This window comes from Lissotriton helveticus, chromosome 11 (assembly GCF_964261635.1).
Source record: "Lissotriton helveticus chromosome 11, aLisHel1.1, whole genome shotgun sequence".
Classification (NCBI taxonomy): Eukaryota; Metazoa; Chordata; class Amphibia; order Caudata; family Salamandridae; genus Lissotriton; species Lissotriton helveticus.
In genome coordinates, this window is record NC_136072.1 from 362,228,828 (window position 1) to 362,244,056 (window position 15,229).

The 15,229-nt window shown below is 44.4% G+C and overlaps 1 protein-coding gene across 1 annotated transcript in view; it reads left to right on the forward strand.

Moving 5' to 3' along the window:
- SRPRB (SRP receptor subunit beta) overlaps window positions 1-15,229 on the forward strand; it is a 90,699-nt gene that overhangs the window by 57,267 nt on the left and 18,203 nt on the right. Inside the window, exon 4 of the mRNA XM_078665790.1 lies at window positions 14,679-14,761. Coding sequence (XP_078521916.1) covers window positions 14,679-14,761 — 83 coding nt within the window. The remainder of the gene's footprint in view (window positions 1-14,678; window positions 14,762-15,229) is intronic.

A 15,229-nucleotide genomic window follows, 5' to 3' on the forward strand; every position in this document is an offset into this window, starting at 1 on the left:
CCGTTTTAAAATGGTTTTGGTGTTTTCTTTGCACATTATACTAGGACTTGGATGAATTTAGTATAGTGTAACAGAGGGTTACTTCGTTTTAGCTTCATCTATGCCTTTTCTCTGTTTTTAGCGGTGTTTTCTTCTTTTAAACCTATTGGAACGGTATTGTATGAGTGAATATGTATTGTATGATGCATTGCACTTTTATGATCTTATTTTCTAAGATCGAATAAAGTTACATTTATTGATTGAAGTGCTTTGTATGATAATTCAGTATAATATGTTCATACATGCATCTTACAATTCGTCAAAGAATCTTCCTTGAATAGAAGTTCAGTGCACTATTTGTAGAGATTACAATCAAAAAAGTTTCTTCAGATGCTTTCAGTCCCGCTAAATTGTCAATATGTACATTAAAAGGATCTTTTATCCAGTTTTTACTTTAATTTGGAAGAGGAAAGTACTCCTGAAAACTACATTGCAAATTTGGACATGCTTGATTAAAATAAATTCCAAGACTTTGTATGATAACCACAAATGTCTTCAGGTTTTGGAAATAATCATAATTACTTTGTGATGGGCGACAAGCCCACAAATATAATTTTTTTTAATCATTGCCTCAATCTTGTATTCAACATTAAAAAGGGTATCTATGCCTTGCATACTCAAATTAAGTGCATTCAAATGATTGGAGATATCTGCCATATACGCCAGACTGGCTAACCCAGTATAATAATTTAAGCTCTCATCAATTGCAAATGGAGATGCCAGTTCAGGGAAGAATACTCTGATTTCATCTCAATTAAACAATCATTGGAAATGTAATAGGTCTCGCATTTGTTTGAGTAAGAGCTATTAGCATTGTAAATGGCAATGCTTTTTCCCTGTGTAATGGCGTGTATTATGTGGTGTGTAGTAGAATTATGTGAGTTGTGTTGTATTAATTGTGTTATTGTGTGGTGTAGAGTGGATTTGTGTAGTGGAATTATGTGGTATGGTGTGCTGTGGAAGTTTGTGGATAGTTATGTGGTATTGCGTGTATTGGAATTATGTTGAGTGGGATTGTGTGCTACGGAGTGTAATTATGTGAAATGGTATCTTGCTTTGTGGAATGGTATGCAATGTAGGTTAATTATGTGGTGTGCTGTTGAATTGTGTAGCATGATGTGGAATTTTGTGGTATGGATTGGATGTATGTGGTGTGTAGAGTAATTATGTTGATTTTAATTATGTGCTTTGTTGAATTATGTGGTATGGATTGGAAATGTGTAGATTTTATTTATGTTTGGATAGCTTTGCATTTTTGGTGACAAAAATAACCAAATAAGTAGGAGCTTTGCTTTAGATCTGTTTCTTGCGGTGTTAAAAATAATGAAAAACTGATGTTTGGACACATAAATTGAGACCTTGTGGGGCTCTTTGGTATTATGTTTATGGTCAGGAAGGAGTAGTGACAGAGGCAAAAAAGTGCCACCTACCAGAGGAGATGGTGCCCTCCCCGTTTTCCCGTTATTGTGCGCCTGCGTGGCGCAAACAGCTAGGAGCATGCAATTCTTTTTTTTTTGCATGCGTATGCATTTAAGTGCATATTTAACCCAAAGCCGTTTGCCTAAGGTTACCATATGTTTCTATTTCATAAGGAAACACAGTTTCTAGCCTTGTGCTTTAGAAACTGATTCTTTTTGGTAGTTGTAGTTATGGTTGCTTTAACTGAACAACGTACTGAGGAATTAAACATATAAAAATAAGTTCTATTTGTGCACAGAATTTCACAACCTACCTTTCTTATGTTGAAAATTGCTACAAATTGGTGGTGTTTAACCGCTACCGCGTTTTCCCGCTGTGCGCTGGTTTTTAAAACTCGCGCTGTTTATGACAAAGCCAGCTCGTCATCCGCGTAGCGCAGGTAACGCCCATGACGAGCTGGCTTTGTCATTAGCATCGAAGGGGTTAAGTTGTCCAGTGTAATGTTAGTATATCAACATCAGGAAGAAGAAAGGCTGGGTTGGCTTTTGTAGAATTGCATTAGCGATTAACAAAGGCCACATACCCTGATGAACAGCATTGGCCATTAAAGGATTTCAAAGCGAAAATTTGGGGAATATACTTTATGCTTCTCTAACATGAATATTTCATTGTTTGATTCTGGTGAATTCGTAACACGATCTGTTTTAGGATTCAATGGATGCAGCAACTCAAACATCACTATCTCCTCTGCTTAGCATGTTCCTAGTATGACTTCTGAAGCCCTACACATGTGGCTGACAATAGTGTGGTGTGATTGCTGCACAACACCAGTTATGACCATGAATTTAACGCAAAAAATATTCACAGAAAGTTTTTTGCTTTTCATTCTGCGACTGTCCCCATTCTATCCAGCTGAAGGCTAAGAAGTTCTTTTTGCATACTCCCTTTTCCGTATGAAGTTGAAGACCATTAAAGGAACAGAGAGAGCAAAGGTAGGAAGCAGCCATCAATCTCCATGTTCATTTAAATTTGTGTAAAGCGCTAAATTATGGCGGGAGACATTTAATGCACTAGAATAAACTGGTTGGCAGCAGATATTGCCACTTATTGCATTTAGCTGAACTGAAGTGAACTCTCATTGCAAATAAATGGAAAAATACCTTTTTATGCATAGGCATAGTCATGACCATGGATTTAACGTAAAAATATCACTTTTGTAATTGTAAAAAAAAACACACAAAAAAACCTGGTTATTCCCAATATAGCCTCTTTGCACCAATACGACAGCTGTTGTTAGCTATCCAATTTAATGGCACCTATGTTACTGAAAGTCAGAAAGTCAAAAAAAGAAAGAAACTGATACACACTTCGCAGTTAAGTGAAAACCAAAAAGCTACTACCTAATATGGCAACAAAAAGGGTGACCCTCCCACACTTGCTAAACTGACCTTCACCTATTGTCAACAGCACATTCCCCCTTTAAACGTCAGGCTCTTTGATCACCCTCTTTGTGTTGCAGTTTGAGAGAATGAAGAGCTTTATCTAGAATCAAAGGATATTACGCTGAGGTTGAGACCAGCTGCAAGCCCCAAGAACAATGCATAAAGGGAGCGCTAAGATCTGCTGGGGCAGTGAAGGAATGTTTTGATAAAAATAAAGTCAACGGACCCAGTCCTGCTCTTCTCGTGACCCTCCTGCCGGAAGTTCTTCTGCTGCATGTGGGCAGAAAGCATTACTGTGGAGAGCTATTTAAAAAACAAGCATTTGGAAGGAGGTGCGCTTACAGGCCAGCCTGTGGAAAATAGTTTGTTATGGGAAGACGGCTCACACATTACTGTGATAGATTAGAGCCAGCATCAGTGTGGCTCGAGGCATTTCAACTCACAGATCGGTGCACACGCATAGTGCAGGGCACAAGTCGTAAAAAAAGAAGTGGGGGGACGCTGTCACCGGAAGTGACGTCACGACCAGATGTGAAATCACGAAAGGTACCGAGCTCCTCGTCCCAGAGAGGCCAAAGAGTTAAGTCCAGCTGTTTGGCAGGGGGGATGGCGTCCCCCCCAGTAAAATAAGTGGGGGGATGCCATCCACCCGCGTGGTACCCCGACTCGAGCCCTGATAGTGCTTTCCTGTTGCAGCAGTTGAAGCGCACAGTTTAAAGGTATGCAAAATCATGGGATAGAATGTTCAGAGGCAGCTGCATTTGAGAATCCTGCACTGTGTGCATTCGAAACCGAAGGCGTATGGTATAGAGAGATCCCGGAATGGTAATGTCAAAGCTACTTTCCCTGTCTCCGGCATACCCTCGGTAACTGGAGGCATACTTCCATGTCCTCATTTATTGCCGCAGAGTTTACTTGGTCCATGTCGTCGTGTGCTGTGTTCACCCGTTCTTTGCTTTTTGGTCAGGAAAAACAATAACAAGCATTTGCAATGCAATAGGTCTCGTATTAGGAAAGTTTGAGCTATTGGTATTGTAAATGACAAATATTTTATTTGTTTTGTTTTTGAAAATAGTGAAATTAATAGCTTTGTCATTTACAATGCCAATAGTTCTAACTTTTGCAAATGTGACACCTATAGCATTTGTAATGCAATATGTTGTATTTACGTGACTTACATGTATGTGTGGAGAAGTGTGGCTCACTGGTTAGAGGAGGCAGACCCTGATGCAGAGGTCAGACCCGGTACCAGGGTTCAATTCCCGACGCGGCAGGGTCTTGAGCTCAAAATGTCCACGGACTCGATAATTCTCGCCTCGGTGCCTACTCGAATCATGGGTTCACACTCTGCAACTCTGGGCAATAGCTTGCTTAATCTCCACTACGGCCCAACTGCGATGGGATGCCTGGTCTTCACCTTGGGGATGCCCAGTAGGGGTTATCTTGCAGGGAAAGCCAGGACGGGTTCCCAAAGCAAGCGCTAAGAGACCTGTCGGTAATTTGGCGCTATATAAATCGAAATTAACATAACATAACATATTACAAATAACAATGGCTTTAATTTTTTTTTAATAATTAATACTTAAATAAAAGTTATTGTAATTTTATAATGGCAATAGCTTAAACTTTTGTAAATAACTTTTGTGAAGATTATGTTCAGTGTATTTTATTGTGACGAAAATCCAAGAACAGAAGTGAAATATTAACATCTTTTTGTTACATTTGTAATAAAGCTTGAAACATTGAGAGAAGATATTTAAACCAGTTGTTGTTGAATGGTTGCACAGATTGATGTTGTGATGGCGAATGAGTGATGCTGTGGTGTACAGTGATGCTGTGGTGTTCAGTGATGCTGTGGTGTTCAGTGGTGCTGTGGTAGCGCATAGTGATGTTGTGGTGCCCCTGAGTGATGCTGTGGTGGTGCTGAGTGATGCTGTATGCTATGCTATGCTATATTTTGTTTTGCTATCCTATGTTTTGTTTTGTAATGCTATGTTTTGCTATCCTATGCTTTGATTTGTTATGCTATGCTGTGTTTTGTTATGCTATGCTATGTTTTGTTATGCTATGTTTTGTTATGCTATGCTATGTGTTTTTATGCTATGTTTTGCTTTGTTATGCTATGTTTTGTTATGATATGCTATGTTTTGGTGTGTTTTATTATGCTAGGCTTTGTTTTGCTATGTTTTGTTATGCTATGTTATGTTTTGTTGTGTTTGGTATGATATGCTATGTTTTGCTATGCTATTATATGTTTTGTTTTGCTATGCTATGTTTTGTTAAGCTATGCTATGTTTTGTTAAGCTATGCTATGTTTTGTTAAGCTATGCTATGTTTTGTTGTGTTTGGCTATGTTTTGGTATGCTATGTGTTGTTGTGTTTTGTTTTGCTATGTTTTGTGTTTTGCTATGCAATGCTTTGTTATGCTATGTTTTGTTTTGCTATGCTATGCTTTGTTATGCTATGTTTTGTTTTGCTGTGCTATGCTTTGTTATGCTATGTTTTGTTATGCTATGTTTTGTTTTGCTATGTTTTGTTTTGTTATGCTATATTTTGTTTTGCTATCCTGTGCTTTTTGTTATGCTATGTTTTGCTATCCTATGCTTTTTTTGTTATGCTATGCTTATTTATGCTATGTTTTGTTATGCTATGCTGGTGAGGGTGTGAGGTTGAGGGTGTGAGGGTGAGTGGGGCGTGTGAGGTTGAGGGTGTGAGGGGGGTGAGGTTGTGAGGGGGTTTGAGGGTAAGGGTGTGTGAGGGTGTGTGGGGGTGAGCGAGGGGGTGTGAGGGTGAGGGGGTGTGTGAGGGTGAGGAGGTGTGTGGGTGAGGTGTGTGAGGGTGAGGGGGTGTGAGGGATGTGTCGGTAAGGGGGTGTGAGAGGGAGTGAGTGAGGGGGTGTTGGAGGGTGAGGGGGTGTGTGAGGGTGTGGGTGAGGGGGTGTGAGGGTGAGGGGTGTGAGGATGAAGGGGTGTGAGGGGTATGAGAATGAGGGGGTGTGAGGGTGAGAGGGTGTGGGGGTGAGAGGGCGAGTGAGTGGGGGTGAGGGGGTGTGAGGGTGAGGGGGTGTGAGGGTGGGTGAGGGGGTGTGTGACGGTGAGGGGGTGTGAGGGTGAGTGAGGGGGTGTGAGGGTGAGTGAGGGGGTGTGAGGGTGAGTAAGGGGGTGTGGGGGTGTGGGGGATGAGGGTGTGTGAAGGGGTGAGGGTGAGTGAGGGGGTTGTGAGGGTGAGGGGTGTGTGAGGTTGAGGGGTGTGTGAGGGTGAGGGGGTTGTGAGGGTGAGGGGGTTGTGAGGGTGAGGGGGTTGTGAGGGTGAGGGGGTTGTGAGGGTGAGGGTGAGGGGGTTGTGAGGGTGAGGGGGTTGTGAGGGTGTGTGTGGTGAGGGTGTGGGTGTGTGGGGGTGAGGGGGTTGTGAGGGTGAGAGGGGTGTGAGGGTGAGGGGGTGTGAGGGTGAGTGAGGGGGTGTGAGGGTGAGTGAGGGGGTGTGAGGGTGAGTGAGGGGGTGTGAGGGTGAGAGGGGCTGTGAGGGGGTGTGAAGGTGAGGGGGTGTGGGGGTGAGGGGGGTTGAGGGGGTGGGCCATTGGGGCTGAGGGTGAGTGAAGGTGTGGGGGTGTGAGTGGGTGTGCGGGTGAGTGTGGTGTGCGGGTGAGTGTGGTGTGCGGGTGAGTGTGGTGTGCGGGTGAATGTGGTGTGCGGGTGAATGTGGTGTGCGGGTGAGTGTAGGGTGAGGGGGGTGATGGTGAGGATGTGTGAGGGTGAGGGTGTGTGAAAGTGAGGGTGTGTGGGGGAGGGTGAGGGTGAGGATGTGAGGGGGTGTGTGAGGGTGAGGGGGTGTGGGAGGTGAGGGTGTGTGTGAGGGTGAGGGTGTGGGGTGAGAGGGTTGTGAGGGGGTGTGAGGGTGACGGTGGGTGAGGGGTGTGAGGGTGAGGGGGTGTGTGAGTGGGGGTGTGTGAGTGGGGGTGTGTGAGTGGGGGTGTGTGAGTGAGGGGGTGTGAGGGTGTGTGAGGGTGTGGGGGGTGTGAGGGTGAGGGGGGCGTGAGGGTGAGGGGGGCTGAGGGTGTGTGGGTGAGGGAGTGAGTGTGAGGGGGTGTGAGGGTGAGGGGGTGTGAGGGTGTGGTTGTGTGAGGGTGTGTCGGGGGTGAGGGTGTGTGAGGCTGAGGGGGGTGTGAGATGGTGTGTGTGAGGGTGAGGGGTGTGTGTGAGGGTGAGGGGGGTATGTGAGGGTGAGGGGGTGTGTGAGGGTGAGGGGGGTTGGTGAGGGGGTGTGGGGGAGGGTGAGGGGATGTGAGGGTGTTTTCTGTACTGTCTAAATATATCCCTGTGTTTTGCTGCATTGTAGACTTGTTCCCTGGGTGGACGTGTTTGGGTGGCCGTTGTGCCATCAACATAAGTACTCCCTGAGGACCTTACAAGGTCAGTGGGTGGTAGCCTTTCAAGCCCTCGTTTCTAGTTAAGCGGGCGTCGGAAAAGAGGGTGCCTTTGTGCATGGCTGTGTTTTGGGGGGCGTTAAGAGTGTAAGTCATCCTCTATGTTGCTGGAGCGTTTTGCAGTTGTTTGGTGTTGTGATCAATGTGTGCTGTAAAAAAGACGGGCGGGCGTCTTTTTTGCTCGGCATTGTTTAGTGTTATGTACACTCCTCGAAGGCGGCTGCAGACAGGCGTTTTTAAAACTTGTGGTCCAGTTGTGGTTGATGCAGAGATTGGTTTCTTGTTAAAACCTGTTTTGATGGTGATCGCCCAGTTGGAGACTGTGGTTGCCTTTCTGCTGAGCTCTGAGGGCATCGGAAGAGCGCGTCTCCTTCCCACTGTGATTAAACAAACATATGCCCCTTTTTTTGCTGACGTACTTTGGATGGAAGCCCTGGAGCGATGGCGCTGGAGGCTGTGCGGGGAGGACGAGGCTCGGGGACGGGTAGGAGGCTGAAGCTTTTCACAATAAAACATGGCCACTAGATGGCAGTGAGTATCCACCACATTAAGAAAGCATGCAGTCAGGCTGATACAAAGAAGCCTCTTGGAGCAGTGAAAAACAAGCTCTCGGCATTGCGTGGGGGGTGGGGCGGGGGAGCAGAATCCTTTGAAGTCTGATGGGGGGGGGGGGAGGGGGAGCGGATCCTTTGAAGTCTGATGCCAAGGCTCACAAGCTGAGAACAAATGGTGTGTGATGTGATGTGCACGCGCCTGGCTCACATGAACTGTATCTAATCTGCTGTTTGGGGAGACTTTTCGGAAGCCTACTATAATCTCGCCTACCATCCCTAAGGGATGGAATAGACGAGATCTAAAAATGAGGCAGCTCACAACATAAACAAAGCTCCCGGGGAATATTGTGTTAAATCCACAGTGCAGACGTACTCCGGCAGATGGCTAGTGTCATTGGCAGCACAGTGAGGTGAAACGCTAATCTGGCTCCTCTGTTCGGCTGGAGCCTGCTAATTGATTGGGAGGGAGGAGCCGAGAAAAACACAATGAAAGTAAAACCAACGCAGCACTCTTGTGAAAGGGGCACAGTGCTGATAAAGTAAGTCCGCAAATATGAACAAGCAATGGGAGCCACAGTGGGCGAGGCATCAATAACACAACTGTGGCATTAGGAGGAGGTGGGAAGAAGAAGAATGCTTGATCTGTATGTAAGCAGCTAGTGCACTGAAGCTGCACACAGACAAACCGTAGCAGATCAGGAAACCAAGAGAGAAACTAGTCCCCCAAAGAACATATAAAGAACTATGGCGGAATGAGACCGTACAAAGTCCCTGCTCTGTGGGAGGAACAGAAGAGAGAAAGGAGGGACAAAGCGGCAGGACTGACCACTAGCAAGCAGGGAGTATTAAAGGACACTGACATACACTAATGAAAATGAGTGTCAAGAAAGGGGATGGACTTGATGCCCACAGACTGATTACTACGCCTTCTATCTCGACCTGAAAAGCAGAGATTAAACTCTACCACAAGACAGCCATCTGAAATCTGTATGAATAAAACTTAGTTTTGGCTGACTCATTGAAGATCTTTTTTAATTACTATGGCATCTTATTAGGGGCTAATGGTTCTCGGTGAATGCAACAACGATGCCATACAACTGAAGGGTTATTTTTCCTTATTTGTGCAACAAGTCCTGTTAGTCTCCCAGACACTGCATGCGCCCCCATCTGTACTGATTCTATGCATTTGAACCACTGAATTCCATTTGTAGTCAGAAATTAATTTAAAGTGCTGTAGACCTCTTCTGCAGGCGCATGTATCAAATAGTGGCAGAAAAGTAAATCTTCAATAATGTTCAGCTCCAATTTGTTTCTAGCGTAACACAAGAGATCAGATTTGCTATGTCCATACTTTCATCTTCTTGTAGGCTATAATGCTTACCTTTTCACATTCTTTCAATCAACTGTTCTTTTATGTTGTCTGATATTTTGTAAATTCGCTTTTTACACAGTTTTTAGATAATGCCACGATATTGAAATATTATTTCCTCTTGTTTCTCCAATTATTGCATTCACCATGGCCTTAGTGGCAGGTACTATTAGTTCTTCGGCAGTTGTATGAGGTTTTCCAGTTTTTGCAATGGGCATGTACACTTCATATGAAGCATTTACATTAATAGACCTGTTGCAGTTTTCTTAATTGTTGTTCTGCTTTCTCAGAAGTTTTGCTCATTATTTTTGAAGCATTCTCTGGATTTGGTACCATGTTCTTATTGCTTAGTTTCCATGTGTCTTTGCAATTTAGAAGGTTTCATGGCCTCCTTTGACAAAATTTCATAACATAACCCGCATTGTGTTTGCTGTTCGTGTTCTAAACCTGAACATTTGAAACACATTAATAAATATTCACCATCCTATTTGCGACACTTCGTTTTCTTTTTACTTAAAACGCTTTTTTTAGCATACTTAGCCATCATTGATGTCTTCAGTGGCTTTAGGTTTGAGTGTAATCTAACTATCCATCGTCCTTATGTTTTTTAAGATACCCACAAATGACCAGTCTATTAAATCACAACATTCAGTTATGGAATAGATATTCTAGCAAAGCTTTTTGGTAATGCTCTTAGACCTTCACTACTTTACCTACTAATACAGGTTTCCCTCATTAGATGTTTCCAAACTACATATGTGCTGACGTTTAAAGATGAAACCTCGCGTGTACGATGATTTTAACACTATATCAGCACTGGTTTTGTGGAAAAGACGGACGACACTAGCAAATCATATGCATGAATTTGTCCATCTTATGAACGCTGCATGCAGATGTTCATGTATGAATTTTCCAGAACATCCACCCTCCCCAATATCCTAACTCTCCCTGACTGCAATAGCTATGAATGTGGGGTGCAACACTGCAACTGGAAATGACGCTTAGCATGTATGCTGAATAAGAACTAGTTTTTGTTGCTAATGCTGCAAGATAGCACAGCATTGCAAGCAACCCTTCCTATTACCCAATTTTTCAGTACTTCTATTAAACCAGCAAGCAATTCTTTGAACTTACAATATAGAAGTCCTGGTACTCAATATCCCAGAGTACTACTTTGCTAATGAGCTGTGATCGTAATTTCTGGTTAATTGTTATGAATACCTCCTGAGAAGTACTGGTACTTACCCTTTCAAAATAAATACGTGCAGTAACTCGGTACCTGAGAGTAACTCCACATTTAAAGTATTACTGGAAGGTTTAATGATAATCCAACCATTGGTGGCTGGTGAAATGTGACCTGGTAAGAGCCAAATAAATGGCTCAAGTTTCCATGAGTGAACAAACTCATCTCTTCCAAGGGAGGTTTGCGAGGGGAACCTCGCTTGGCAAATTACCAAACAAAAGGTGCCAAAATGGAGCATTATAAATCACATTTCCCAAAACCTTGGTGTATGTAGAATACTACTCTTGTGTTCCACAAAAGAAATCTGTGTAGATTACACAGCATGCCTTCAAACCATACTGCACACAACTGCAGACTGTTTCTCAAAACAGAGCTGTAATAGCTCTGCAGAGTGTAGCATAGAAGCTTAACCCCTCTCATGCCTAAACTTCTGCTTTGGAAGGAGGCACGTGCTTGTGCACACCACTGTTTTCCACAACTCTTTTCCACTTCATTGCAAAAAAACAACAACGCTCCAGCGAATTCATTTACCACAGAATCTGCTCTAGATGTGTTGATCGAATTGCAGGTCCTATGTTACTTCTCTTTCACTTTTAGGAAATGCCCTGCTCAACCATTGCTCACAACAAGCTATAGCCTGGGAGGTTACATAGCAGAGACATAAACTTTCTGCATAGTGGACACTGAGATGAATTGAATTTATCTGTGACTGTACATGCCCAGTTGCAGGCGCCCGCCGTGGCTCACTGTTCTAGCCCTCTTAGCAGCCAGTGGCTTCAGGATCAAGCTGCTTGAGTCACCCCTTCAGGACTGATGAGATGTCTGCTCAGTCTAGAATATGTTTTTTTCACCTTTTCACAGAGAAAATCTAGCATTCTGTGTTTAAGACGAGCATGCACATAGAGAGCAAGGAGCTATGAGATAGTGGAAGCCCAAAATATCCCCCACAACATGTCAGGACTCAGTCCGGGACACTAGCATGTGTCAGGGACTCTGGCAACGATTGGTGCCAGGGAAGATAAAGTAGGCAGAATACGGGGTACAGAGCTGCCCAAGATCACACAGTGAGTCAAAGGAGAAAAGGAATCCTAGGAGGAAGCTCTGTACAAGAGAATAAGAGAGTTAAAGCTCAGAAAGGACAGGCCGTCAGAGGTGTTTTAGCATTCAGAAAAACTACACACAGGACGGATATGCAAGCCATATATATAAAACATTAGCAATAAAGGGAATTACTAAAGCTTCAGGAGTCAAGGTAGCACTGCAAGCAGTGCTAGTTCAGGAACAGGGAAATTACTAAAGCTCAGGAGTCAAGGTATCCCTGCAAACAGTGCTGATTCAGGAACAAAGATATAGTTACAGATCAGGAATAAAGAAATAACTAAAGCTCAGGAAACTCTGGAAACAAGGCTATCAAAAGGTCAGAAAACACTGGAAACAAGGGTTGCTTTCACCAGTACACAGCTACAATGACCAACCTTGGCCTGAAGGAAGCTGGGGCTTAAGAGAGGTCACAATAATCACAAAAAACACAGTTGATGGACAGAATGTAGAACAATGTCATACATTCACCCCAGTACAAGGATCTGGGCCTAAATCCATCGTTTTTTTGCACTCCACACCACCCTTGGTTAGACACTGGCTATATGCAAATCAGCTCTGACCCTGTGCCTCATGGGAACAGTCCAGTCCGAACTACCAAGCCATGTCTTTCCCAGACCGGAATCAAGCATCCAAGGACCGGTTTCTGGCTATCAGCCTTCATCAGCCTGGATAGCTTGACTCCAGTGGTGTGGAGAGCCTGGGACTCACGTCTGAGCATACCCAGCACACTCGGGGTGAAAATTGCAAAAAACACAGTTGATGGACAGAATGTAGAACAATGTCATACATTCACCCCAGTACAAGGATCTGGGCCTAAATCCATCGTTTTTTTGCACTCCACACCACCCTGGGTTAGACACTGGCTATATGCAAATCAGCTCTGACCCTGTGCCTCATGGGAACAGTCCAGTCCGAACTACCAAGCCATGTCTTTCCCAGACCGGAATCAAGCATCCAAGGACCGGTTTCTGGCTATCAGCCTTCATCAGCCTGGATAGCTTGACTCCAGTGGTGTGGAGAGCCTGGGACTCACGTCTGAGCAAACCCAGCACACTCGGTGTGAAAATTGCAAAAAACACAGTTGATGGACAGAATGTAGAACAATGTCATACATTCACCCCAGTACAAGGATCTAGGCCTAAATCCATTGTTTTTTTGCACTCCACACCACCCTTGGTTAGACACTGGCTATATGCAAATCAGCTCTGACCCTGTGCCTCATGGGAACAGTCCAGTCCGAACTACCAAGCCATGTCTTTCCCAGACCGGAATCAAGCATCCAAGGACCGGTTTCTGGCTATCAGCCTTCATCAGCCTGGATAGCTTGACTCCAGTGGTGTGGAGAGCCTGGGACTCACGTCTGAGCATACCCAGCACACTCGGGGTGAAAATTGCAAAAAACACAGTTGATGGACAGAATGTAGAACAATGTCATACATTCACCCCAGTACAAGGATCTGGGCCTAAATCCATCGTTTTTTTGCACTCCACACCACCCTGGGTTAGACACTGGCTATATGCAAATCAGCTCTGACCCTGTGCCTCATGGGAACAGTCCAGTCCGAACTACCAAGCCATGTCTTTCCCAGACCGGAATCAAGCATCCAAGGACCGGTTTCTGGCTATCAGCCTTCATCAGCCTGGATAGCTTGACTCCAGTGGTGTGGAGAGCCTGGGACTCACGTCTGAGCAAACCCAGCACACTCGGTGTGAAAATTGCAAAAAACACAGTTGATGGACAGAATGTAGAACAATGTCATACATTCACCCCAGTACAAGGATCTAGGCCTAAATCCATTGTTTTTTTGCACTCCACACCACCCTGGGTTAGACACTGGCTATATGCAAATCAGCTCTGACCCTGTGCCTCATGGGAACAGTCCAGTCCGAACTACCAAGCCATGTCTTTCCCAGACCGGAATCAAGCATCCAAGGACCGGTTTCTGGCTATCAGCCTTCATCAGCCTGGATAGCTTGACTCCAGTGGTGCGGAGAGCCTGGGAGTCACGTCTGAGCATACCCAGCACACTCGGGGTGAAAATTGCAAAAAACACAGTTGATGGACAGAATGTAGAACAATGTCATACATTCACCCCAGTACAAGGATCTGGGCCTAAATCCATCGTTTTTTTGCACTCCACACCACCCTGGGTTAGACACTGGCTATATGCAAATCAGCTCTGACCCTGTGCCTCATGGGAACAGTCCAGTCCGAACTACCAAGCCATGTCTTTCCCAGACCGGAATCAAGCATCCAAGGACCGGTTTCTGGCTATCAGCCTTCATCAGCCTGGATAGCTTGACTCCAGTGGTGTGGAGAGCCTGGGACTCACGTCTGAGCAGTAATCACAAGCATCAGTTGTGAGCAGGCTAGCAGCAGCCAGCCACAGGTGAGCTAAATTCCTCCACCCATCCTTGGCCTGCAGGAGTGGAGACGAAGCAATAATCAGAGAATTCTAGATAATGGAGTTTCCAGCATGAGCAGGCTGGCTTCCACAAAACCTGGCATGGATTGGGAATGGATGGCAATTTGCAAGTAGCATCCAAATGACTAGAAGTCAGTATATGCATGAAGGGGAAGGTCTGGAAGCTTATTAGAACACTGGAGAGCCCCACAAGTCAGCCCCCTGTTGGTGGACACAAGAATGCAGGGAGCGAGTTGTGACAGAACACTAAATTAAGTTACTTGAACAGTACTTACCAATGGCTCTTCTGCCTCCAAATGTGTTCAGCCATCTACAAGTGCTGGGTTCATTGTCGCTGCTCAGGGCACACCAGTCCACTGTAATAAATCAGATTGAATACATGAGCAAGGAAGAGAAACATGAATTTACCCCACTCATCACATGGATGGTCCATACTGGGGAAGTTAGCTGCGTTGGAACATTCTTCATTTAATTTCAACGAGGAAGCAGTGTTTGGGTAAAGCAGGAAAGTATCCAAATCTGTTCTGTGCTTTCAAATAATTTGTTAGTCCTAAAAATGCAGCATTTATACTGTTGGGTGGGGAAGTTGGAAGATAGAGATTCGTTTTCTGTGTGTCTGAATCTTCAGATTGAATAACATTTGTTTTTTTGCCCTTTTCCAGGGGACCAGCCTAACCCTTATTGACCTCCCAGGTCATGAGAGCTTGCGAATACAGTTTTTGGATCGGTTCAAAGCCGCAGCTCGGTATGGAATGGCTTTTAGAATGTGGTGTTTGTTCTTTTGTTTCTGTTAATCTATGTAGCATGTTTGCATGCTATACTTACTCACCCTTCTTAAGCAATAGATGCTGAATTTGTGTTCGTTCGAAAAGATCTGTGTTGATTTTCCTATGTTTGAATTTTTTTTTTTTTTTTTTTTAAAGTTTTGCCATAGACTGATTTTAGCGCAATAAGTGGTACAGGATTTCATTGGTTCTGCATTGTGGCTGGGGCACGCCCTTAATGGAATGCTAAATATATAAATATATATATTTTTAATTTCTGTTTATTGGATATACGACTTGATTGCATGTACAAATGTATGTCAAATTATGCTATCTCTTATTGACTTTCAACATTACATTCCCGCTTCCAACTTGGTTGTTTGTTTGGAAATTCACGTCGCCCACAACCACCCTCTCCTGCTGCATATAGTACATCATTCAGCTGTCTC